This window comes from Papio anubis, chromosome 8, assembly GCF_008728515.1.
Source record: "Papio anubis isolate 15944 chromosome 8, Panubis1.0, whole genome shotgun sequence".
Lineage (NCBI taxonomy): Eukaryota > Metazoa > Chordata > Mammalia > Primates > Cercopithecidae > Papio > Papio anubis.
The window spans coordinates 26,701,341-26,727,613 of NC_044983.1; the positions used below are offsets into that span (position 1 = coordinate 26,701,341).

The window sequence follows — 26,273 nt, forward strand, 5'->3', positions numbered from 1 at the left end:
TGCAGGCTCCACTGTGCCAGGTTTTAAGAGTGGCCAACAGGTAAACAGAGGGTTGGAGGAAGAAGAATTCGAGACTGGTTCAATGAAATAATAGCACCTGCAACAGGAAGTGGAAGGATGGGGCCAGGAGGAATTGCCCAGCACACAGACACACAAATGCTTAAATGCAAATTTCAATTTATTGGATTATAGAATTCAGGCTGACTGACAGATACACCAGGGAACCAGCAGATGGCATGCCCTAATAAGAATAACTAAATTTGGGAACTCTTAGAATCCCGTCCAATTCATTAAATTTATTGAGCGCCTGTCTTGTAATAAGAAGCGAAATGAGAATACAAGGATAAAAAAGAAATCTAAAAAGGAAGACTGGAAAGTGCAATATACAAATACCTAATGGAAGGCTCCCACGGTTAACAGCTGTTGTAGAGTTATGAACAAGTGCTGGAGGATACCAAAAAGTTCAAAATTCTGGAACAGAGGTCCTTTGGTCAATGTAAATCAGGTCTTATAAGCAGCAGTGAACAACAACAAAAAGCAAAACAAAACAACAGCAAAAAAGACTTTCCTCACTATCTTTGTTTCCCAAAACCAATAAGAAGGCATTCTCCGACTTAAATGTACAAACCCTGTGTTTCTGTTGTGTTTTATAGTTTTTATTTTTATTTTTTAGGGGACGGAGTTTTGCTCTTATTGCCCAGGCTGGAGTGCATTGGTGCGATCTCAGGTCACTGCAACCTCTGCCTCTCAGGTTCAAGCGATTCTCCTGCCTCAGCCTCCTGAGTAGCTGGGATTACAACCATTTGCCACCATGCCCGGCTAATTTTTTTTGTATTTTTAGGGGAGACAGGGTTTCACCATGTTGGCCAGGCTGGTTTCAAACTCCTGACCTCAGGTGATCTGCCCGTCTCGGCCTCCCAAAGTGCTGGGATTACAGGAGTGAGCCACTGTGCCTGACCTGTTTTATAGTTTTTAAATAGGCAGCATTTGTGTATCTCCAGTTTGAAAAGAAAAAGTGAAGCTCATAGAAGTTGTTGCTTTCCTTAGATTAAAATGGATCAGTAAGTGGCCAAACTGAAATTAGAACCTACGTTGTTTGAATTCCAGCCTAGGGATTTTTTCCATATGACCAGGTTGTACCTAAATGAATAAACAAAGCCTTGGGGAAAGGGGCGGTGAGGGGGTGGCCTGGGGGAGGTACTTAGATGCAATACTAAATTACCATGTATTACCAGTTAGCTTTTATGGTTTCAAAACGGGTTCATCCAGAAAGAGACCAGTTTTAACAATGTCGGGAGTGCTGTGTCTCTCTATGAAGTTCCCGCTCATTAAAGACTTCGTATTTGTGGTTACAACATGGAATGAAAGAGAGATGGGATCATAGAGAGCATCTCCTTTAGCCCTGTTGGATTTGAATATTTTCATTCCTGAAAAGAAGATCTCTTTCTTCTTGCCTCTCAACCAACACCTTCTGGGCCTCTTGTTGTCCTGCACCTCATCATCAGACTACTGTCCTCCCAAAAGAACCTGAGCCACACCGTCCAGACTGTCTGTGTTCACAGTGAGTTCTCAATGTCTGACACTGCAACATTACTTTTTATTTATTTATTTATTTTTAAGAGACAGGGATGGCTTTGTTGCCCAGGCCACAGTGTAGTGGCACAACCATAGCTCACTACAGCTTTGAACTACTGGGCTCAAGCAATCCTCCCAGGCTAATTTTTTAATTTTTATTTTTGTAAAGACAGGATCTTGCTATGTTCCCCAGGCTGGTCTCCAACTCCGGGCTCAAGCGATCCTCTCTCCTCGGCTTCCCAAAATGCTGGGATTATAGGCCTGAACCACCTCACTCAGCCCCAAATATTAATTACTTTTAAGGGGGACATTTCGAACATAAAGAAAAGTTTGGACACTTTCATAAGAAACACCCTTGATTCTCCAGGGAGATTTAAAAAAAAATGTTACATTTGTGTGTATTTCACAGATACAGGAGAAGCTTCTTTTGTCTCATTCCCAGGTCTCATTCCCTTCCCTGCCTGCCTAGAGGCAGTCATTGTCACGAAATTGGTGTGCAGCCTTTCTGTCCATTTTTATGCTTTTATTATATGTATCTTTGCCCTCATAGACATTGTATAGTATTGCTAGTTTGTTTTTTTTCCTAAAGAGGCATAATCACTTATATATCTTGTGTCCGCCCCACCCCACTCAATGTTCTTTTTCTGAGATTTAGTCATGCTGATACAGTGGTGATCATTTCTACGTCATTCCCACCTCCCGATGTTGAGCTATGATGTGTCCCATTCCTGACAGTCTTTACAGGATGGTGGCTAAATTGAATAAAAATGCACCTCGCACAGCATCTCCGGAGGTTCCCCAGCTACAAGGGATCTGATACACACAGATTTCCCCCACACTATCTGCCCCCTCACTCACTCTCCACAGAGGCACCGCTGGCTCCAGAGGATACACTGCCCTGCCTAGAATCAACCTAAGAATCAATATTATTTTAAACATTGTTTACTGCATAAGTATTTACTTATTAGAGAAACTGAAACTGTCATTTCAGATCTCATTTATCATGCCTGTTCACACAGCTCACCTTCTGATGTGAAACACTAGGTCTAAGTTCAATACTCTTAAACATTTACTTAACACGTATCAAGCGCCTTTCTAAAAATAATTGTAAAACACACACAACGTAAACGCACCATTGTAACCATATTTAAGTGTACAATTCTAATAGTGCTAAGTCCATTCACATTGTTCAATTTCTTTAAGTTCTATGTGCTACCAAATGAACAAAATGATGCCCATGCAATCTAGGTTCACGAGGAACGAAAAAAGAAGAGAAAGAAATGGTTAAACGGTGCAGTGAAAAGAAAAACAGCCCTTTTCTTTTCATCCCAACAACAGGTTGGGATGAATCCAGGCCCTGTTGTTAAAACGCTGCATGGCTTTAGGTAAATCATCTAACCTTTTGGGGCGATCTTTTCCTCGTCTGAAAAATGAGAGGTTCAATTTAGACGATCTTTAAGAATTCTTTCAGCTTTAAAGCCAATTATGTAGAAAAGGAGAGGAGAAACATTTCCTAAGGAGCAAAAATTGGGGCGCGCACCAGTAACGACCAGCTCCACCTGTTTCCAAAGGTCTTGGCCAAGAGGCTATGAACTATCCCGGGCGAGTAGCCTGTCTGCCATGCTGTTTCGCGTGGAGCTCTGTAGCAGGCCAGAGCTCCTGCACCCCATTCCACCCTCAGCATCAGGGCATCTGCCTCTTGAGCACCCCAAATCCCCAGGTCCAGAGGTCGGCACCTCTGGTTCTCAGACCAGGTGTAGGTGGTCCTGCAATCACACCTCCGCGCTCGCGTGTTATCAGGGGAGGGAGTGCATTGCCAGCAGGCCCCCGAGTGCATCTCAGATTAGCGCCTCCGGGGCTGGGAACCAGCACGCCGGAGCAGGGCAGCTCCAGACGTCAATCAGCGCGAGAGGCACAGAACAACGAGACACGCCGGGCCAGCCCGGTATGCCCAGGCTCCGGCAGGGAGCTTTCGGCCGAGCGTGCTCAGTGCGCCTGCCCCGTGCGTGCGCGCGCGCTCGTGCGCTCGCTCCCCGGGCCGCGCGCCCTGGCGCTCGCGAAAGCTCGCTGTCGCTGGGAGGCGCGCGCCGGCGGTCCTCCGCCGCTCCGGGTACCTGAGGGACGCGCGGCTGCCCTCGGCTGGCGGTGCAGCCCCCACCGCTTTGGAGCCAGACGCCGGGGTCTGAGGTGAGCCCCCCGAAGCGTGTGGGCCCCTGGGCCGGGGCAGCGGGAGCGGCGAGTGTGGAGCCCGCGGACGCGCCGCGCGGCTGCCTGCTCCTCCGCCTCAGCCCGCGCCGAGGAGCCAGCAGCAGCCCGGCGCCTCCTCCTTAGGGATCGTTCCTCTCGTCGCGGCCACAACAAAAGCCTTGGGCACCGGGCTGTGGCGGGCGGCGGAGCGGGGGCCTGGGCCCGCGGTGGCGGCAGGGGGCCTCGGGGACTCCTAGTTTGGGGCTGAGGGCTGACGGGGGAGCTGCCCCTGGAGACGGTTAACCCTGTCCGCCCTGAGCCCGCGCTCGGCAACCTGTGCGAGTGTGGACCGCGGTTCTCTCGCCTCCACCCCGGCCCAGACCCTGCGCGGCTGGGAGAGGGGCCTGGTCGGAGCCGGCGGCAGCGCGGGGCGCCGGGGGGCGTGGGCGGAGGACAATGCGCCGGTGGCTCCCTGCAGCCCGAAGCGCGCGCCGCCAGGCTCCCGACCCCGGCTCGGGTCAGCTTCGGGCCCACCTTTGCCTGCCCACGCCTGAAAGTTTCCCCGCCGGTCCGTCAGTTTGCAAAATCCTTGCTCCCTTCCGCGAGCTTCCCCCGGCTGCCTCCTCCGCGGGCTGTGGGTTTGCCGTGGGGTGGCCACTGCTGGATGCCCGAGGGTCCGCATCTGAAATCAAGCTGTTGTGAAATAGCCTGCAAGGTTAAGGAGCCTTGTGTCCTTTCAAGACACGTAAACATTTTCCTAGAGGTGTTTTACATCCTAGGAGTCTTGAGTTCGATCCCCCTGTTGTAAGATAAGCCAAGGGGGCTTTTCTTGGCTTTGTTTTTAAGAACAAAAGCACGTGCCATGAATTGAGGCAGAGGAGTAGACTTCAGATTTAGAGAGATCGGCCCCATGAAGGAGGTTCGGCGGTTTGCCCAGTGTAGAATGACTCTTTGAATTTTGGTCCCCGTCTGGATTGAGGGAGATGCAGCAGCAGTACAGAAGAGCAGCCACATCAGTGACTGCTATGGGAAAGTGTTCAGACACAGCTTCATCTTAGAGAAGTAATTCTGATAGGGAATGCTTATTAATGGGAATTGAGTTACTTTGTAAAGCCAGTATGATATGAGCAAGGAAACAAAGACCTGACTACCCCTGGGGATGTTACCTCCTTCCCTCATCCTCCTTTAGTCCTTGGTGGTGTGCTGGTGCCGTTCCTGCATTTTAGTCTGGAAAAGGAATAGAAATCCTTAGTTCTGTTATTAAGAAGTGGTTACTCCTGAAGATAATGCTTTCCGTCTTTACTATTAAACAAATCAATACTATCTTTTTCCTCCAGAAAAAAAGAAAACCCACAAAGATTAAAAAAAAAAAATCAGAGTCGGAGAGCCTAGGAAAGAGGTGTAAGAGCTTGACTGGGCGGGGCTGGAAGGATAGAGCTGAAGATAAAGTATAACTAAGAGGCAGCCCTTCTACTATATCCCCGTCCCACCCCATTGTTTGAAACTGTTAGGAAAATAAGTAAATTACGGGTAAAGCCTATCATTCTGCCCTCTCTTTCCTCCTATCCTTTTTCCCTCATCCACTACTAAAATTCTGTATCTCCATTTCTCCTAAATCTGTAAAAGCGTCCCATTTATAAAAGGAGAAGAAGGACAATGAGCCGTTTCCTCATCCTAGCTACTCTATGCTTCTGAGCTTTATTTTGTGCTTTGAGCATTCAGGTGGATATTTCTTGGGAGTTCCGTGATTGAGATATTTGAAGTAGAGAGGGCTAAGGGAATTTAATAGCAAAGTGCACATTCTTTCTTTGTATAGAACAAAGTGAAAGCTTTATCACTGGGGAAGGAGAGAGGAGTTTTTTACTCACAATAAGTTGTCTGTTTCCCAGGAAACAAACTTAAATTTCATATTAGTTTGATAGTGAAACTCTAAGATTTTATATTCAAAACTTTTTCTGAGTATGTGAGTTTGTTGATGTTAAGCTGCTGTTGACTTTCTTTTCCTTCAGAGACAGATAGTAGGAAACAATTCGTACCACTTCTTTGAGCGGTTTTGGCCTGAAGTTTTTGGTTTTTTTTTCCCTATCCCCAGAATTCTAGAATTATGCATAATTAAAACTGCAGCTGTGCACAAAAATAAAAAGAATGATTTTGAAAATATGTACTGGATAAATTATTCAGCATAGATTGGAGGAAAATTTGTGGTAGTCTCGAGGAAAGAAATTAGATTTTCAGTAGTGATATTTCTATAATGCTAGGAACAAGTGAAGTGTAACAGCTTCTTGCTGGCTAGGAAAGAGTTTTACCTACTATGTCAAAAAATCAATTTCCTCTTTTTGCTTTCCAGTTCATCATGTTGGGAACTACTGACAGTTCGGTATATTCAAGGAGTGTATTGCACATTAAGTTTGAGATGAATATAACTAGGCTAGTGGACCTGAAAACCAAATCCTGGTCCCCAGATTTTATCTCATTAAAATAATTCCGTAGTCAAAGCATGCAAACCATACAGCCTTGTTAAGGGGGATGGAAAGCAGGGACTTGGTATTAGAGAATTTTTTGATAGCAGATTTAAGAGAAGCTGGACTGAAATTTCAGCCCATTTTAAAGTCCAGAATCTATCTGTCTCTTAACTTTTCAGTTTTATTTTCAGGTCAATTTTTAAAGATCTTCTGTCTTCTTTAGTCTTAGTAATTAATAATTTCTAAATTGGACTGAACTTTGATGCCTACCATTCATTTAAATTTTGAACCTAGATGGATTTACTTTTCCTCTGTGTGCGTGTGTGTGTGTGTGTGTGTGTGTGTGTGTGTGTGTGTGTGTTTTAAGCCTTAATCACTTAACACATTGGAAGATTAAGTTATTTGTTGTAATCAGTAGATGATGACAAATGGACTTTAAACATTAGATGAAGTAGGAAAGTTCAGAAAAGAGATTCTCTGAGATTAGTAGGAATCTAGGTCCTGTGAATTAAATATGAAGCTATATAAACTTTCTTGTAGCAACCAGTAGGCAAAGGGCCAAAGACTATATAGACTTTAAGAAAAGGAAAGTACCATTTGAGCAATGAGTGTTCGCTGAGTGTGTATTTTGTCTAACAAGACAATAATTTTCTTAAGAGAAGGAACTGTTATTTAGAGATAGTTATTGCTAATCCTTGCAATGCGTTCTTGAAAACGTGTCTGAAAAAAGACAAAGAATATTCCTCCTGTTCCCTCTGTAGGCACTGTGTAACCAGCATTTACTTCTTGAGACAACCTTTAGATGATCTTTCTCAAGTTGAAATGCAAAATGTTACCTGCATTTATCAGGTGTCAAGAAAATGAATTCTCAACAGAACAATGAAATGGAGCCCTATCTGTAGAGAAAGTGTAAATTGGAATAGAGTTGCTGAACATAATCTTTTGTTGCAGAACCCCTTTGACAAACCCTTAGGGCCCACTTCTCTCATCATCCTTTCTTCTGGGATTCAGTCTGCTTTCCTCTTCCCAGTTGCCACCTCCTGCATTTCCCACCGAGTTCTTTGGGTCTGATTTTGCAGCCAGCCTGGGAAGATGGTCTTCCAAGATTGGAATCCCTTCCCTTTATTGCTGTCTTTCAGGAGAAATACTTAGTTTATTTTATTTTAAAGACTTTTTGTCATCAAAAGAAACCTGATAAATAATGGCTGGGAAATATAAATTCCTAATGTTGTACATTCATAAAAATAGAAATGTGTAAACTTTAAAGTATCTAGTCCTTTTTGTTTTCTGAAGGAATGTTAACCAAGTAACTTAGTCTGAAATCAGCTTTCCAGATATTCTGTATTGCTCTATGGAGAAGTGAATGTGTCTCTTTTCCCCTACAAAGGGCATGAGCAACTGTTGCATAGCATTCACTTTTTGCAGGGCCCTCACCCCTGAAGCTGCTCACTCCAATTATGTTAATCTAGTAGGTCCCCCCTTTGTTTTTCCAGTTGATATACTGCAGTTTCTTATAATAAAAAAAGAAGATAATATCAATAAGAACGCCCCAAACAACTCTTAACCTTTATTTAATGACTTGCTACATTTGGATAGGATCTCTTTGGCCAGAATCTTTACTATGTCCTGCAAATCTGGAACTTCAACTTACAGCTTTTCCATGGATGACCCTACCTTAGGAAAAATGGCATGCTCACATGATTGTGATTAAAGCAGATAATTCATTATGTTATTGAAGACATATTATTTGGAATGTTTATCAAAAGTTTTAATTTTTTTATTTTATTTAATTTTTTTGAGACAGGGTCTCACTTTGTCACCCAGGCTGGAGTGCAGTAGTACAGTCTCTGCTCACTGCAACCTCCGCCTCCCACGTTGAAGCAATTCTCGAGCCCTTCCTGAGTAGCTGGGACTACAGGTGCAAGCCAGCTACTTTTTGTATTTTTAGTAGAGACAGGTTTTTGCCATGTTGGCCAGGCTGGTCTCAAACTCCTGGCCTCAAGTGATCGGCCCGCCTTCGTCTCCCAAAATGCTTGGATTACAGGCGTGAGCCGCTGTGCCCAGCCAGGAATGTTTTTAAGTTGTGCATACGATTTGATTCAGTTGATTGGTTATCTGATTTTTTTATTATTGAAAATCAGATTTTGACTCTTACTATATTGATCATCACTGATTTGCTTTTCTTACTAGGTACGGTAGAGCAGTAACGTGTTCCTTGGCTTGTTGCTTAATTAGTAGTCAATAAACCAGTCATTTCACTAGTAGTTTTTCTTGTCAGCTAGTCAGCACACATTTATAGATTGAGCAGAGTTAATTACTTCATACACAAAATAATGCATGATAGGTTCTTTAACAAAATTCCATAAAGCATTTAATATTTTATTTTTAAACAATCGAAATAGTTTTACTATATTACGTGTACATATATTTTTTCTGACAAAATGAGCTATATACATATACTGTTTTGTAAACTGCTTTTAAATTTTATTTTTTATTTATTGTTACTATCTTACCATATCCACAAATACAGGTTTATGCTCATCATTTTTAGTAACTATATAATATTCCATCATGTGTTTATACCATAATTTATTTAACCAATTTCTTATTGGTAGACGTTCAGGTTGTTTCCAACTTTTAGGTTTTTTTTTTTTTTTTAATTGTTATAAACAGTGTTACACTAATATTTTGGTTGTGCATCATGTGTACTTATGTGTTTACTTAGAATAAATTATAAGATAGATTTGCTGGATGAAATTGTGTACATTTTAAGGGCTTTTGATGTAAGTAGCCCCCCTTTTTTTTTTAAAGTACCAACTAGTTTACTATTAGCATTTGAAAATGTTGAAATGTTGAAGGTGTTCTTTACCCTGTACTCCCACCCTTTACTATGTTCTATCATTATTGTTTTTTCCCATCTGATTGGCAAAAATCTTATCTCACATTTGCATTTTTTATTAGTGAAGTTGAATATCTTTTCATATGTTTCTTGGCTACTTGTCTTTCTTTTGTAAATTTATGTCTTTTGTTTATGTTTCTATTAAAATGTTATCCCCTATCTGCTTTTATTTTTAAAATTCATTTTATGTATATAATTATATAAATGATACCTTTATTCTTTTTAATTATTCTGTTCTAGGATAGCATTTCTCAAGACCTGACATGGAGCACTTGTAACCTGAGGTAATCATTAGAATGCGTATCATTCTCCAGGATTCAGATTTCTGGGAGAATCCATGAATCTGCTACACTTTAAGATTAGAGAACTGCTATTTTGGGGGAAATGAAAATTCTTTAACACCTGTACTTTGCCTGTTTTCTTTTTGTCTCACTGAATTCCACTGCTGTTTTTTCCCTTCTTTTAATAATCATAAACTACAGTCTTTCTGTATCAAGATTATTGTCCTTTCACAGCTGAACAGTAGATTTTACAAAAGCATCTTGGTACATGGTAATGTGAATGTCATAGTACATAAGGAAGCACTTTTATAAGAAGGTGGGATACTTTACTTGCAAGTGAGGCAAAAGGAATAAAAGAGGAAACCAGGTAAAATAGATGGAGTAGGCAGAATGTAGGGGCTATCAGCTAGTTTTAAAAGCTGAATGAGATATTGCTCAGTTTCTTCCTCAGGTTTTATGTGGTAGTATTCTTTGAACCATTGATTTGAAACCCCTACCTGCTTGAAAAATAGATTAGTTTAAATGAAATTTTTGAAATTCTTGGTGTTACTATATACATATTCAATAGGGAGTAATGTTCCCTTTAATTTTTTTTTAGTTGCAGGCAGATGAATATGCTGCATAAGCAATAAACAACAAAGACTGAACTTACATGGATGTTTTAATACTACAATCAAATAAAACTTTCAACAGTTATTTGATGTATTTAATGATATGCATAGTTGTTACTGTGCTGCATGGTAATTAAGATAAATATGTTTTTAACTATGGTTAATATCAGTTTTCTTTTCTTTTTTTTTGTGATGGAGTTTCGCTCTTGTTACCCAGGCTGGAGTGCAATGGCGCAATCTCAGCCCACTGCAACCGGAGCCTCCCAGGTTCAAGCAGTTCTCCTACCTCAGCCTCCCGAGTATCTGGGACTACAGGCGCGTGCCACCATGTCCGGCTACTTTTTTGTTTTAATAGAGACGGGGTTTCACTATGTTGGCCAGGCTGGTCTCGAACTCCTGACCTCGTGATCCACCTGCCTCAGCCTCCCAAAGTGCTGGGATTACAGGCATGAGCCACCCCGCCCAGCCCAGTATCAGTTTTCTATAGGCAGACCTCCACATTTGTGGGGAGAAAAAAAATATGGCAGGCCAAGAATCCGTTTCAGAAATTTCTGATGTAGAACATGAGGAGCTTTGGGGCTTTTTGAGCAGGGTTTACTTTTAACCTTAGTTTCCTAATTCTAGGGACCATACACTTTTCTCTTCCGTTAGTCAAGACCATCTGCTAGAGGGAGAAATTGGGAAGATTCAGCCATTGTTTTACTTTCTCCAAATAGTTTTCTGTCTAGTAACTGAAGCTTGGGACATAGAGTTCCCAATCATTGATAGTTAATGCACAAAGGATAGTTTCTTTCCCCGCTTAAGCCAAAGCAGTTCCAGGTCCCACAATCTAAGTTATTATAGGTGCTAGTATTTGAGTTGTCCTGTTAATCTGGGGCTTTGAGAATTTCTGAACCTGAATTTCTCATCTTTTCCCAACCTAGGCTCTCCACAACAAACATAAAACTATCCAATGCATATGAAACAAATTGAAATGAAAGCAAAGTTAACATCATTACTAAACCAAATCGAAATGTGATAGCTTAGAATATGCCTTTTTCATACCAGACCTGCCTTCCACTCCACCCACACCCTCTCAGCTCCAATTGAGAATCACACATAAGTTTGCCCCTGGAGAAGTACATACAAGTTAGAAATTCTAAAGCTCCGTGGAAACAATAACTGGGAATTATTCTTATTTCTGCTGTGACTTTTTAGGGACGATTTCTATTCTCTGTGCAGCATGGCTATGTGTAATGACCATTCGTTGATGAAATATTTCTTAGTGCTACATCTGTGTTGTTAAATTTTTGTACTATCTAAAATATAATGTAATACTGTGAAAATTTCCTAGTATTTTAGAACCTTCTATACGTCAGTTCAGTATTGGTTGATAGAGGTAGCATTTGTATAAACTAATTCAGTGATTAAAATGTCTAATGTTTAATACTGCTTTACCATTTATAAAGTACCTTTGCGTTCCTTGTCTTAATGATTCACTCATATCATCCCTGTGAGCGAGGTGGTATTGGAATCATTTTCAAGAAGAAAAATTCTGGGTGCATAGAAGTTAAGTGGTATGTTTACATTCACACAGCTAGCAAGAGACTTGAATCTGTATCTTTTGACTTATTTTTCAGACCACTTTCACAGATGTCTTCTGCTACATCAGTTAATGCAAAAATATACTGTTAAAGATTAAAACACATACAATTTTAAGTTCAATAATTTAGGTTATAAGCATAATATTTATATTTTAAATAAAATTCAAGACAATAGCATAAGAATTTTTCAAAATGAATCAATTATATATTGTGACTGATGAAAAATTGCCATTATAGATGAGAAGTTAAACCATGTGTTATATAAGCAACTGAGGGAAGAAATGAAATTTGCATTTAAATGCTGTTTAAGAATCATTTTAGTGTAGCTATAGCATAAATGATAAAGTAGAAAAATTATATCTTTATAAAGTACCCACATATTGTTAACTATTAGGTCAGTGTAATATCTCTCATCAAAGATTATTAATGTCAAGTCCGTAATACTTTGAGAGCAAATTACTAATTTCTCCCATTTTTAAAAAATAATACTTTCCAGATATTTCAGTCGAAGGAAGAAATAGCTCTTCTCCTAAGATGGAATCTGTGGTTTGGGAATGTGGTTGATCAACTTGATATGTTGGCCAAATGTGCCCCATGTAATAAAATGAAAAGAAGAGACAAGATGATGTCATTTTCCCATATTGTGAAACCAAAAACAAACGCCTTTTGTGAGACCAAGCTAACAAACCTCTGACGGTGCGAAGAGTATTTAACTGTTTGAAGAACTTAACAGTAAGATATAGAAGAAGTATCTTCGAGCTGAGACCTGCAGGTGTATAAACATCTAAAATACATATTGAGTAGGCCTGATCATCGGAATCTCGTTCAGACCCAGGAAGGATGGCTATGACTTGGATTGTCTTCTCTTTTTGGCCCTTGACTGTGTTCGTGGGGCATATAGGTGGGCACAGTTTGTTTTCTTGTGAACCTATTACCTTGAGGATGTGCCAAGATTTGCCTTATAATACTACCTTCATGCCCAATCTTCTGAATCATTATGACCAACAGACAGCAGCTTTAGCAATGGAGGTAAGACTTGGTCTATTCTTTGATGTATCTTAGTGAATGACTCTTGTGTTGTCCCATCAGCCAATCTAATGAATGTGTTTGATAAACAACAGGAAAATAATATGCTATTTTAAATTATGTCTTATACATTTAAAAATTTGTATGTTTTGCTTCAGACTCTAACAGATTGAAGAATTCACATTTGGTGAATGTAACTGTTATATTTTAGACATTATACTTTTATAAAGAAATTTGAAATACCAGAACATGGGAGATAATAGCCATTCAGAAGTTTAAAATTTAAGAATAACTCCCAAGCAGTGAAAAAGTTTTTGTCAATGCGAATTATCTGTTCTTGATCTCTCAGAATTTTATGAAAGTTTGCTGCCTTATTTGAATTTTTTTAATGGTAATTCTTCAGACAGTTCTTAATTATTTTAATTTAGAAACTATTTCAAATTTACAAACTGTGGACACATTAATTGATATAGTTAATAATAGGTTTAAATAAGGGTATTTATATCTATAATGGTTTTAGAATTGAGGACAGGGATATATATATACCAGATAAGAACTGGGAGGCAGTAAGCAGTGGTGGTATTAAGAATAGACTTTGAGGTAGACAAACCTGTTTGAATTCTACATCTACCACTTTCTAACTGTATACTTTGGCCACGTTATATGAACTTTCTCACCACTTTCTCACCATAGTTTCTTTGCTTGTAACTTAGAGACTTCTGTAAGGTACAAAGTGAAAATCCATGTATAGTACTTGGCACATAGTAAGTACTCTATAAGTGATAGCTTTTACCATTTGTTCATATTCTCATATTAGTGAGGCTACCTAATATAATTTAGAGGGAATGCTTGATACATTAGACTTCAGCCTGTTTCCATAGCGCTTTCAGCAAATGGAAGCCTGTGTTTTAGAATTCTTCATTTTATAGTAAAATCGAAAAACCTAAGTCTGAGAAAATTTGTAAGATTATTATTCATATATTTTGAAATAAGGAGGGCATCTTATATATTCCACATATTTGAAAATGCTGTAGATGTTGAACAAAACATTTTTTGCTTTTCCTCTGAGTACACGAGGTCTAAGTGGTTGAAGAGAGAGATTTGGTATAGGCTATCAGATTAGGATATATAAAAATGGGTATTGGTTTAATACAATAAGTTGGTTCCAGGTATAGTAGTCTTTGCTATGTATTAAAGCTATTGATTTCTCACAGAAAATTGAATTAGAAACATTTTTATGTCTGGTATCATTTTAAATCATAACTCCTTTGGGAAGCAAATGGGTTAATAAGAAACAGGTCATAAAGATGCTTGTCCTGACTTGGGTTCAACTTTTGGCTCTGCCATGTAGTAGGTTTAAGACTTTGGACGAGTTACTTAACAAACTCCTGATCTTTGTTTTCTTCATTTGTGAAAAGGCAGTATATGATATACCTTGAAGGGCTGTTGGGATTAAATAAGAGATTTATAAAGTAGCTAGCACAATGCATCATACACAATAGGTGATTTGCAAATATTAATTCTATTCCAAATTCCATTTCTAAATCATCTAAAGGGAAGTACTAGAAACACCACATATTTGCTCCAGTGAATTTGCATCCCTCCTTGTAGGTTCATGGGGCATTCATTCATAGTGATAGCGTGATAGGCCCTCTCTGCCTTCTCAAATATACACAGGTAGTCTAGATATTTCAGTGACAATGGGGTTGCCTCTGTTTGAATTTCAGACATTCTAGGGAGAGCACCTAAGTGAGTAATAGTTTCTAAGAGAAGGTTCTAATGACTTGAAGTAATGTTGGGAATAGTTGCATATTGCATGGTTATCATATCAGGACAGTGATGCCACTGGCTGAAAGAATAATCAAACACAGTTTGAGAGTGTAACATTTCTTTAATAGCAAATGACGTGGAAATTCAGCAGACAACACAGCCTGTTCAGTGCTGCTGATGACTCTCTCCACCTCCATCCCTCTACTGATCCAGGAACCAGCTTAGCAGGCACAAGTAATTGGAGCAAACCCAGCACATTCTTGAGTGTTTGCTGTGAGACTGGATGAATTCAAAGACAGTTTCCTAGGTGTAGCATCTTTCAGCAGGCCCCAGGCTTTAAGCCTGCCTAGAGTCCATTCCTTTTTTCTTTTTTTGTGTGTGTGTGTTTTTTTTTTTTTTTTTGAGACATGTTCTCACTCTGTGGCCCACACTGGAGTGCTATGGTGCAGTCATGGCTCACCACAGCCTCAACCTCCCAGGCTCTGGTGATCCTCCTGCCTCAGCCTCCCAAGTAGCTGGGACTACAGGTGTGTGCCACCACCCCTGGCTAATTTTTTTGTATTATTTTTAGAGACAAGGTTTTGCCATGTTGCCCAGGCTGGTCTTGAACTCCTGGGCTGAAGCGATCCACTTGCTTGGGCCCGCCAAAGTGCTCGATTATAGGTGTGAGCCACTGCGCCTGGTTGGAGTCCATTCCTTTACTGTTTTGTGAGTTAAAATGAGTGCCTGGAACACAATGGTATGTGGGCAGTAAGCTAGATTAGCCACAAAGAGGGGAACAGAATCTGGGTTACTTTAAATTTTATTCACAATCAAGTTGGATTTCTTACATCGTGTCTGCAGGGTTCATACTCTGTACTTTTATTGAGATTGGGACATGTTTAGATGGGTAAGTGTCAATCCATTAAGTTAGAAAAGAAGATTCTTGCTAATATGTTTATTTCTTTATCTCTGCTTTCCAAAACATGCACGTCGATATACAAACATACATGCTACATTCTTCTAAGTTGTTAACTTGATGTTCTCTTTTCCCCCTGGGAATGAGTAGCTTTTGATAGGAAAAAAAATTCTCACTTCTGAGCCTTCCAAACCATTTTGAGCTGTCCAAATTGCTAAGTAAAGTTTTGGGAACTGTTCAGCATGGAGCAATAATCAACAAATGTCAGTAGCAATCTTTACTGAGCCTCCTATTATCAGGTATTTACGACTCTAGTGGTAATAAAAGAGATCTGGGCAGGCTTTTCCTCATACTGAATAGTTGAACCAAATTGGCTAGGATGGGAACAGATTAGTGTAAGAAGCACTAGAATAGGGATAGAAGACTTGTATTCTGTCACTAACTAGGTTTGAGACCTCTTTGTGTTGATTTCCAATAGGAAGTAAATTTTTTCTCCTGCCATTTTATAGGTTATTGTTAAGATCAAGTGAGATAAGTGGCATTTATGTTAAAGAATTTTGAAAAGTTAAAGTGCTGTGTGAATACAGAGCATTATTCTTTGTTGCCTGTCACCCTGTTTTTTAATTTCAGTTAGTGTGTAGAACGAGCAATCTTTAATCTCTTTGGGAGGCTGATTGCTTGCCCCTCCCCACCCCGTATATAGAGGAAAGTAGGCCTCTCTGTAGGATAATCAGAGGAAAAATTCGTGGGATGGTTTGTGTTTGCCTCCATTTCCTGTTTTCCTTTGTCATTCTCATTAAAGATATTTTTATGATTTAAGGTTTTCTTATAATGGGAGCATGGGAATCTGGCAGTGAAATAATCCTAGTAGGAACACAGAGCTTAAAAGCCTGAACATCCTGTATCTTTTATGGTTCATTAAGAACCAAGTATGTTTGAACCAGTCTCCCAGTTATCCAAACTCAAATTTGAGCTTTTTACTAAAAAACTTTATTATGGTAATGTTCAGTATATACAAATAGAATAATATAATGAAATGCCATGTATCCAGCATCCAGCCTTAAACATTACCAACTCGTAGCTAGTCTTGTTTCATTATCACTGCACGCCCTTCTGGGTCACCTTGAAGCAAATCCCAAATATCAAAATTTAATCCACAAATATTTTGGTATATATCTCTGAAAAGTAAGGTCTCTTTGAAAATACATGAACACAATACCTTTATTTCTTTATCAGTGTCAAGTATCAAATTAATGTTCAAATTACTCTTGCATATTCCACAATTTTTTTTCATACTGGCTTTTTCTAATCAGGGTTCATACATTGCATCCGATTGATGTCTCTTAAGTCTGTTTTAATTTATAGGTTTTCCTTTCCTGTTCCCCTTTTTTCTTGTAATATATTTGTCTTATAGAGTTTCCCATAGTCTTTATTTTGCTGATTGCATCCCTGTGGTGGTGTTTACCATGTCTCTGTCTCATTTATTTTTGTAAACAGGCACTGTAGAAGCTTGGTTTGACACCAGTTTGGTTTTTTATTGTTGTTTTGGAAGGAATACTTCATAGGTAGCTAACATACTCCTGCCAAGAGCACATAATATTAAGTTGTTGCTCTTTTTGTAAATGTTAGCAGCCATTGATGATTTCCTAGACCAATAGTTTTGTTAGGGGTTTGCAACATGGTGATATTCTAATTCTGTTACCCTTTCTTCATTTCTTAGCTGGAATATTTGGAAGCTTCTCATTGACTATTGGATTACTTTCTTGTACAGTTTATATAAGAAGGATAGGATAAGTGCTTCCATGTTCCCCCTTTATTAGTTTTTAGAATAATTAGTTGATTCCCAACCATCCATCCAAGGTGACCAGTGAGGGTTCTTTTTTTTTTTTTTTTGGTTTAAGTTTCATTGTGAACTCAAGGTTGTTTTTTGTTTGTTTGTTTTTAACATATTTGATGTTTTAAATCTATCACAGTGATTATTGAGGCTCAGAATATTCCATGTTTGGTAGTGGGAGCCTCTACATGGTAGCTCCTGAGTGTTTTATTTTTGAGACAAGGTCTTGCTCTGTCACCCAGGCTGGAGTGCAGTGGAGCAATCATAGCTCGCTGTAGCCTCAAGCTCCTAAGCTCAAACAATCCCCCTACCTCAACCTCCAAAGTAGGGACTACAGGTACATGCCATCATGCCTGGCTAATTTTAAAGAACTTTTTTTTTTTTTTTTTTTTGTAGAGACAAGGTCTCACCATGTTGCCCAGGCTGCTCTTGAACTCTTGGCCTCAAGCTATCCTCCTGCCTTGGCTTCCCAAAGCATTGGGATTACAGGCATGAGCCACTGCACCTAGCCCTCCTTAGTGTTTTTGACACCACCCTAATGATATTTAATAGTTTCTTTTCTTTCTGGTGTGATTCAAGCTCACTTCATAAAATTCCGCATCAAACCCTGAATCATCAATTTCTCTAGGAAGCACTGGTTCCTTTTATTTTGGAAATGATAGCATTAAGAGATCACTATCTGGGTGCTAAGTCTGTTGATACTAAGTCATTTTTAGGCCTTTTCATGAACACAGCAAGGGAATACTTTTTTTTAAAGAGAAAGTCAATCATAAGTTTATACTGATACTTGCAATTCAAGTAATACTGCAGGATGTTGTTTTGTTTTTGAGACAGGGTCTTGCTCTGTCACCCAGGTTGAAGTGTAGTGGCACAATCACGGCTCACTGCAGTCCTAATCTCCCAGGCTCAATTAATTCTCCTACCTCAGCCTCCTGAGTAGCTGGGACTATAGGTGCATGCCACCATGCCTGGCTAATTTTTGTGTTTTTTGTTTGTTTGTTTGTAGAGACAGGGTTCACCATGTTGCCAAGTCTGGTGTCGAACTTTTGTTCTCAAGCTATCCACCAGCCTTGGCCTCCCAAAGTGCTGGAATTACAGATGTGAACCACCATGCCTGGCTATGGATTTTATTTAGCATCTTTAAATTCATTTTTGTTTCTCTATTCTCTTATACTCAAGTTTATTATACACATATATTATAGATTTTCAGAATAATATTAGTAATATTATTACTAACAATAATTACAGCAAGCAGTTTAAGATTTCTTTATACTTTTTTGTCCTTTAGGGACAAAGATTTCTTTTTTCTTTTTTTTTTTTTTTGAGACAGAGTCTCGCTCTGTCGCGCAGGCTGGAGTGCAGTGGCTGGATCTCAGCTTACTGCAAGTTCTGCCCCCCGGGTTCACGCTATTCTCCTGCCTCAGCCTCCCGAGTAGCTGGGACTACAGGCGCCCGCCACCTCGCCCGGCTAGTTTTTTGTATTTTTTAGTAGAGACGGGGTTTCACTGTGTTAGCCAGGATGGTCTTGATCTCCTGACCTCGTGATCCGCCCATCTCGGCCTCCCAAAGTGCTGGGATTATAAGCTTGAGCCACCGCGCCCGGCCGTGGGACAAAGATTTCTTTATACTTTTTGTTCTTTAGGGATGTATATCAGCAAGGATGTACAGTGAAATTATTGTGTTTTAAGTCACTGAAATATTTTTTCTTCATGTGGTTAAACACAATACACAGGTTCATACGTGTTATTTTGATTTTGAGGAATGACATTTATTTTGTGATTATACTTCAAGGTACGTTGAGAGAAGTCTAGTTTCTATCCCTCTCACCTCTATCTTTCTTTTTCCTTTCACCTAAAGGTAGCCATTTTTAAAAAGTTTTTATCCTTCCGTTTAAAAACCTTAAATGTAACACTTATATAAAATATTTATTTAATATATATCTATATATATTCTTTCACCTTTTTTGATACAGTTATACTGTTTTTTTCCCTACTTTTTTTTCCACTTAATATATTTCGGATATTTCATAGTAGCATTTATAGATGTTCCTCATTTTAAAATTTTAAAAAATTGTGGTAAGATATACATAATACAGTTATGTAACATAATTACAATTCCATCTCCAGAGTTTTCTCTTCTTCCAAAACTGAAAATCTACACTCATTAAATAACAAATCGGTCCCCATTTTTTCTTCTTCCTAGTCTCTGGCAACTACCATTTTACTTTCTTTGCCTCTGGTATTTTGTATAAGAAGAATCACAGTATTTGCCCTTTTGTGACTGGCTTATTTCATTTAGCATAACATCCTCAAGGTTCATCGATGTATCATGTGTTGGAATTTTCTTCTTTTTTTAAGGCTGAATAGTATTCCATTGTAGGTATATAACATGTTTGGCTTATCCATTTATCCATCAGTGAACCCTTTGGTTGTTTCTACCATTGGAGTATTGTGAATAGTGTTGCTATGAACATAAATGTACAATCTGAGTTCCTGCTTTAAATTATTTGGGGTTTGTAGTCAAAAGTGGAATTGCTGGGTCGTATGTTAATTCCATGTTTAATTTTTCGAGGAACTGTCAAAGTGTTTTCCATATGGTGGCACCATTTTACATTTCCACCAGTAATACACAAGATTCCAGTTTCTCCACATCTTGGCTAACACTGGGTATTTTCTGTTTTTTTTTTGTTTTGTTTTGTTTTGTTTTGTTTTAATAGCTGTCTTCATAAGTATGACATGATCTTTATTTTTTTATAGTTAAATTTTACTCCATTGGGTTGGATATACAGTATTATGCGTTCAATTCCTGTTGATGGACACAGGAAACAACTGTGTTTCTGGTCTTTTACTGTTACATAATCTTACAAGTGTGTTTTCACATTTTGACTAGTGTATTTTTGGGATAGGTTCCTAGAAGTATAAATGTATGTGTTACTTTCCTTAATATTGCCACACCTCTTTATAGGGGTTGTACCATTTTGTGTTCCCACTAATAATGTGTGAGAGTATCTGTTTCTTCACAGCTTTACCAAAATAATATGTTGTCATATTTGTTTGTTTTAAACCAGTATGATAGGTGGGAAATGTTGTCTCAATGATTTTCATCACCTACTTTACAGAGACAGAAACACCTTCATAATTATTGATACATGAGGGATCTTAGTACCGACAAGAGTATGAAATTCAGAGACAAAGCAGTTCAAGCCCAAGTTTTGCTACTTATCAACTGCGGACAGTAACAATATAATATCCATGTGCCATCATTAGAATGGAATTGGTTATGAGGATCAAACGAGATATGTGAAAATTGCTTTTTAAAATAACAGTGGGCCAGGTGTGGTGGCTCAGGCCTATAATCTGAGGACTTTGGGAGGCCGAGACGGGCGGATCAGCTGAGGTCAGGAGTTGGAGACCAACCTGACCAATATGGTGAAACCCCATCTCTACTAAAAATACAAAAATTCGCCGGACGTGGTGGTGGGCACCTGTAGTCCCACCTACTCGGGAGGCTGAGACAGGAGAATTTCTTGAACCTGGGAGGCACAGGTTGCAGTGAGCGGAGATCATGCCACTGCACTCCAGCCTGGGCAATGGAGCAAGACTCCATCTCAAAAATAATTAAATAACACTGGCAAGGTGCGGTGGCTCACGTCTGTAATCCCAACACTTTGGGAGTCTGAGGTGGGCGGATCACCTGAGGTCAGGAGTTTGAGACCAGCCTGACCAACATGGGGAAACCCCATCTGTACTAAAAATGCAAAAATTGGCCGGGCGCAGTGGACCTACGCCTGTAATCCCAGCACTTTGGGAGGCTGAGGCGGGCAGATCACGAGGTCAAGAGATCAAGACCAGCCTGGCCAACATGGTGAAACCCTGTCTCTGCTAAAAATATAAAAATTAGCTGGGCATGGTGGCACGTGCCTGTAGTCCCAGCTACTTGGGAGGCTGAGGCAGGAGAATAGCTTAAACCTGGGAGGCGGAGGTTGCAGTGAGCCGATATCCCGCCACTGCACTCCAGCCTAGCGACAGAGCAAGACTCTGTCTCAAAAAAAATAAAAAATAAAAACAAAAACGAGGCGTGGTGGTGTGCTCCTGTAATCCCAGTTACTTGGTAGGCTGAGGCAGGAGAATTGCTTAAACCTAGGAGGCGGAGGTTGCAGGGAGTGGAGATTGTGCCACTGTACTCCATCCAGTCTGGGTAACAGAGTGAGACTCCATCTCACACACACACAAAATAAAACATCAGTGCCAATCCTTGCCTAGAGGATCAAATCCAAAGCATAATAGACATTCACAAATTGGCTTCTACTTATTTAGCATTCCTTAAGTCTATCAAGTCTGTAAATGCTATCTCTGCTTGGAAGGCTTTTGTAGTATCCCATTTGGTAATGTCTTAATTTTCAAGGCCTGGTGTGGCTGTTATTTCCTTGTGAAACCTGGGATGCCTAGAAGTTAGTGACTCTCTCCTCCATACTCACCAGTGTGTTTTATATGTACCTCTATTTTTGTGTGTATATTATTATATTGGAATTGTTTACGTTTTTATTCCTTCTACTAGAATTAACCCCTTGAAAGTAGAGCTTGTCTTTATTCATCTTTGTATGCCTAGTACCCGACACAGAACCTCACACATAGTAACTGCTAAATAAATGTTTGAATTAATTCATGAACTTTATAAATCCTAAATCCCTTAGAGGTGGCAGTAGTAATTGATTACGGTTTAGTGCTATACCTAAGCTCTTAATTTCCTAGGGTTATAAATAATTCTGTGGTTGGTGGAGATGGTGATGGTAATTCCAGTACCAAGGTTACCATATACTTTTGCATACTAGTATTTTACTTTTCTTTTTTTCTTTTTCTTTTTTTTTGGGGACCAGGGTGTCAAAGTGACTTGAATCCTTCAACATTATGTGTTTCTACTTATAAGTGGTATAATTAAGCAAAGAAAGCAACACAACTTTCTCATCTCTAGGCCTCTCATGTTTCTTCTGCATGCATATTCTCCATCTTTGCTTATCAAAATTCTCTTGTACTTGATCCATTGTTAGGTTGAAAAAAGAAAGTAAGGTAGATAGCAAAACATTAGTATGGTATCATCCTGGTTTGGTTGAAAAACATATATGCATGTTCATTCAGAGTGAGTGATCTGGTGGGATTTTCACCAGGACCAACAGTGGTTGTTCCTGAATTAGTAGTTTGTTTGTGTTTTTTATGTTGTTCTTCTTTTTTTTTTTTTTTTTAATTATACTTTAAGTTCTAGGGTACATGTACATTTTCTGGTTTTCCTGTAAGGAACACATTATGCTTTTAAAATAGTAAAACTAGCAAATTTTATTTTTAAAAACTTTCAACTGTCCTTTTTTGCTTAGCTCCTGGTGCAGGGTCTAAGATTTAGTATTTATTAAATATATTTTGATTGGATAAGTACAATATAGGGAAGAACTTGGTAAATACTGCAAAAAAGCAAAGTGCTAAGGGGATTCAAAGAGAGAATGGTCGTATGTTGAAGGAGTCATGGAAGGCTTCAAATCGCAGATGGTATTTAAATGAACCTTGAAAGACAGATTTTTTTACTGTAGTTTTTATTTTAGGAGAATAGTATAATGTGCCCCCATATAACAATAATTATTAACATTTTATGGATAGGGTTTTTAGAAAATGAAACTTCTTTTATTACATTTATAGAATTCATGGTGTTAATCTTTAGAATATGTGCATTATCAAACAGATTTACTTTATTATTTTTTGTTAAGGTTAATATTAATAGGTGGTTTTCCCTAAACAAACATCTAGCAAAGTGGCCTAAGAAGCCTGGTGTGACGAGAAACCAGCCAGGAATTAAACTTCCAAATTCAAAAAGGTACATACGAGTAGTAAATTGCATTTAGTCATTTCAGACTTTAGGACAAAAAATAGCAGCTTCTGAAATTTTTGATTGATTTTCTTGTGTGACAAATCACTATAAAGTGATTTGTCTTAAATTATTAAATGCATTGAAATTTGGTTTGTAAAGCTTTATCTTTTGAGACTTAATTCAGAACCGTCCATGATACTGGAAATATTAAAAGTTTACTTCCCATAGGAGAGTCAGATTTATGGACCTCTCTGGGAACTCGGCTTTAACTTATGAAAATACATATTCTTCTCTGATAATGAGAAATTTCTGTAAAAAACTCACTGAAAAAGTATTGGAAGGTATTTAATATGCTATCACAGAACATTTTTAAAAATTAAGATTTGAACAGGAAAATAAATCTATGAGATTAAAGACATTTTTACAAACCTAGAGTTTTTTTTTTTTTAATACAAAATAATTATTAAAGTTTGGACCTTTTCTCATTAGGCATTTTATTGTTACAGAAAGGGGATTTTTAAAAGGTCTCATTTTTAGTCACTTACAGTTACTCTAAAAAGTTGTTTTTGAATAATTTCTCATTCTAAGGGATCTGAAATAGCCATTTTTAAATTTTCAAGACCATTCCACGTTTGGTTTTATATTTAGTGAATTTAGTCATAAAACTCCCAAACCCCATAGGGTACAGTTTCTATGGTTACCAGACCCTTTGTAGAGTGACAAAGGTTGGAATTCTGATTCTCATGAGTCAAATTTTGGCCTTTGACTGGGTCTCCTCTGCACATCCTTGCTAAGCTTGGGCTGTTGCTATGCTTGAAGGCTTGTCAGCAAGCAGGTTCCTATGGTAACAGGAATGGAAATTTGAAAGAAGAAAGAGAATGGTAGCACAAAGACTTGGTTGATTTGAATTTGAACAAAGAATGGAAGGTTCCCTGTAGTGCACCTTTGTTGTAGAAACCAGAAATTTAATTTTAGAAAGTTACTTTCCAGTTTGTAAACTTCCTATACCCTGGTCTTGATTTAGTGAACAAAAGTATTATGGTTTAGGGAAGTACTCAATAAGAATCTTTTAAAATTCAGTTAGCTAAAGTTCCTTTTCTGTAGTTCATAGAGCTTTCATAGTGTTTCTTATGTTATCCATTTGTTCTCAGATTTTTGGTGTTCAGGCTACCTCATTTAATTTTGATTTTGCTGAGGTCAGAAATTGCTAAGGTTAAAATCAGGGCAATTTGCTTATTTGAAAAATGTTAATATTTGTATTTGTTTTTATGTAACAGCTCTATTGAGATATAATGTGAGTACAGTAAACTGCCCTCATGTAAAACATTCAGTTTGATGAGTTTTGACAGATCCTGTGAAACCATCACCACAGTCGAGATACAGAGCATTTCTATCACCTCAAAAGCTTTCTTGTGCTGCTTTGTAGTCACCCCGCTCTCTACTGCCTGCTCCAAGCAACACTGATCTGCTTTCTTTCATTATGGATTAGTTTCCATTTTCTAGAGTTTTGTATAAATAGAATCATGCAGTATCTACTTTTTTATATCTGGTTTCTTTCATTCAGCATAATGATTTTGAGATTCATCTGTGTTTTATTTTGTTTTTTTGAAAACTTCACTTTAAAAACTGTCTCACTTGGCAGTTGAGAACAGGGAATTTAGCAAGGTTCCTCCTTATGCCCACCAAGTAGGCCTGCTACAGCTCTATTAACTTGCACCTTTTCCCCAATCCCTTTCAAGCTATCATTTATTAATTGTGTTCTGTATGCTAACTTTATCTTTTTACTTATGAGTTATTAAGACCATTTTACAGAAGAGGAAACTGAAGCTTAGAGAGATTTGAATACAACAAATTTGTTAAATGCAAGGGCTCTGGATAAGAATGCCGAGATTCGACTTAATCTTGGATCTGTCTTTGTAGTTGTGTGATCTTGGAAAAGCTACTTAGTTTTCTATATCTCGTTTTCTTCACGTGTATTGTAAAATGAGTTCATAATAATAGTACTTACCTTATAGGATTGTTCTGAAGGTTAAATGAGATAATATGTGTAAGGCATTTTGAACAGTGCTTGTATTAGCATTGGAATGTATCCAAATCACACAGCACCGAAGTGTGTTACCAGTGGCAGCGAATCCATACGGGTCTGCAGCAACCTCAGTTCTTGCCTCCTCAGAAGAAAGAATTCGACTGAGGGGCATAAGGCAGAGTGGGAGACTGAGGCAAGTTTTGGAGTAGGAGTGAAAGTTCAGTAAAAAGCTTTAGGGCAGGAACGAAAGGAAGTAAAGCACACTTGGAAGAAGGCCAAGCAGGTGACTTGAGCGATCAGGTGCGTGGTTTGATTTGACTTATGGTTTTATATGTTGGCGTACTTCTGGGTCTTCTCCCCTGAGTCTTCCCTTGGGGTGGGCTGTTTGCATGTGCAGTAACCTGCTAGCACTTGGGAAGGGGCTGCATGTACAGTGTATTTACTGGAGTTGTATGCATGCTCACCTGACGCATTCTTCCCTTACCCGTCTAGCCTTCCTAGAGGAAGGTCATATACCAGTAAAATGCTGCTATTTTGCCTCTTAGTGAACATGTTTGAGCCCACTCCCTCAGCTCCTGAGATCTTATCGGGAAGCTGCTAATCACCAATTTCAGGTTTTTCTTATCTGTTGGGAGGATGCCGTTCCCTGGCATCAGCTGAAACCAATTATTATTTTAGAGCGGCTTGAACGTCAAATATTTTCTTCCATTCTGTTGGTTGTCTGTTCACTCTCCTGATAGTGTCCTTCAGTACACAAAAGCTTTTATTTTTGTTGAAGTCCAGTTTACCAATTTTTTTCTTTTCAACTTGTGCTTTTGGTGTCATATCTAAGAAACCACTGCTAAATCCAAGGTCATGAAGATTTGCCCCATGTTTTCTTCTATGAGTTTCATAGATTATGCTTTTATACTTAGGCCTTTGATAAAATTTTGAGTTAATTTTTGTATATAAGGTAAGGTAAGAGACTAATGTTATGCTTTTGCATATGGATTTTCTCTTATTCCACTGTCTTTTGTTGAAGAGACTTTTTTCCCATTGAACAGTCTTGGCATCTTTGTTGAAAATGAATTGGCCACACATGTGATGGTTTAATTCTGGACTCCTGATTCTGTCCCATTAAACTATATGTCTGTCCTTATCTAGTACACACTTTTGATTCCTATAATAGCTTTGTGATACGTTTTTAAATTGGAAAATATGAGTACACCAGTTGGTTCTTTTTCAAGATTGTTTTGGCTATTCAGAGTCTCTTGTAATTCCATATGAAT

At 38.9% G+C, this 26,273-nt stretch overlaps 1 protein-coding gene across 5 annotated transcripts in view; it reads left to right on the plus strand.

Annotated features, from left to right (window-relative positions):
• The first annotated feature begins 3,631 nt into the window (after nucleotides 1-3,631).
• The window catches only part of FZD3 (frizzled class receptor 3), a 73,229-nt gene continuing 50,587 nt past the window's right edge, over nucleotides 3,632-26,273 (plus strand). For 2 of the 5 annotated variants that reach the window (XM_017961892.3, XM_017961893.3), the window contains exon 1: nucleotides 23,464-25,305. Coding sequence is in view for 2 of the 5 variants with exons in the window: in XM_009212769.3 (XP_009211033.1) it covers nucleotides 12,439-12,627 (189 nt within the window). In the remaining 3 variants the exon portion in view is untranslated. Of the gene's footprint in view, nucleotides 3,763-9,363; nucleotides 9,408-12,094; nucleotides 12,628-23,463; nucleotides 25,306-26,273 lie in introns of those variants that run through there. The other 3 variants (XM_009212770.4, XM_009212769.3, XM_009212771.4) reach the window with 3 other exon arrangements.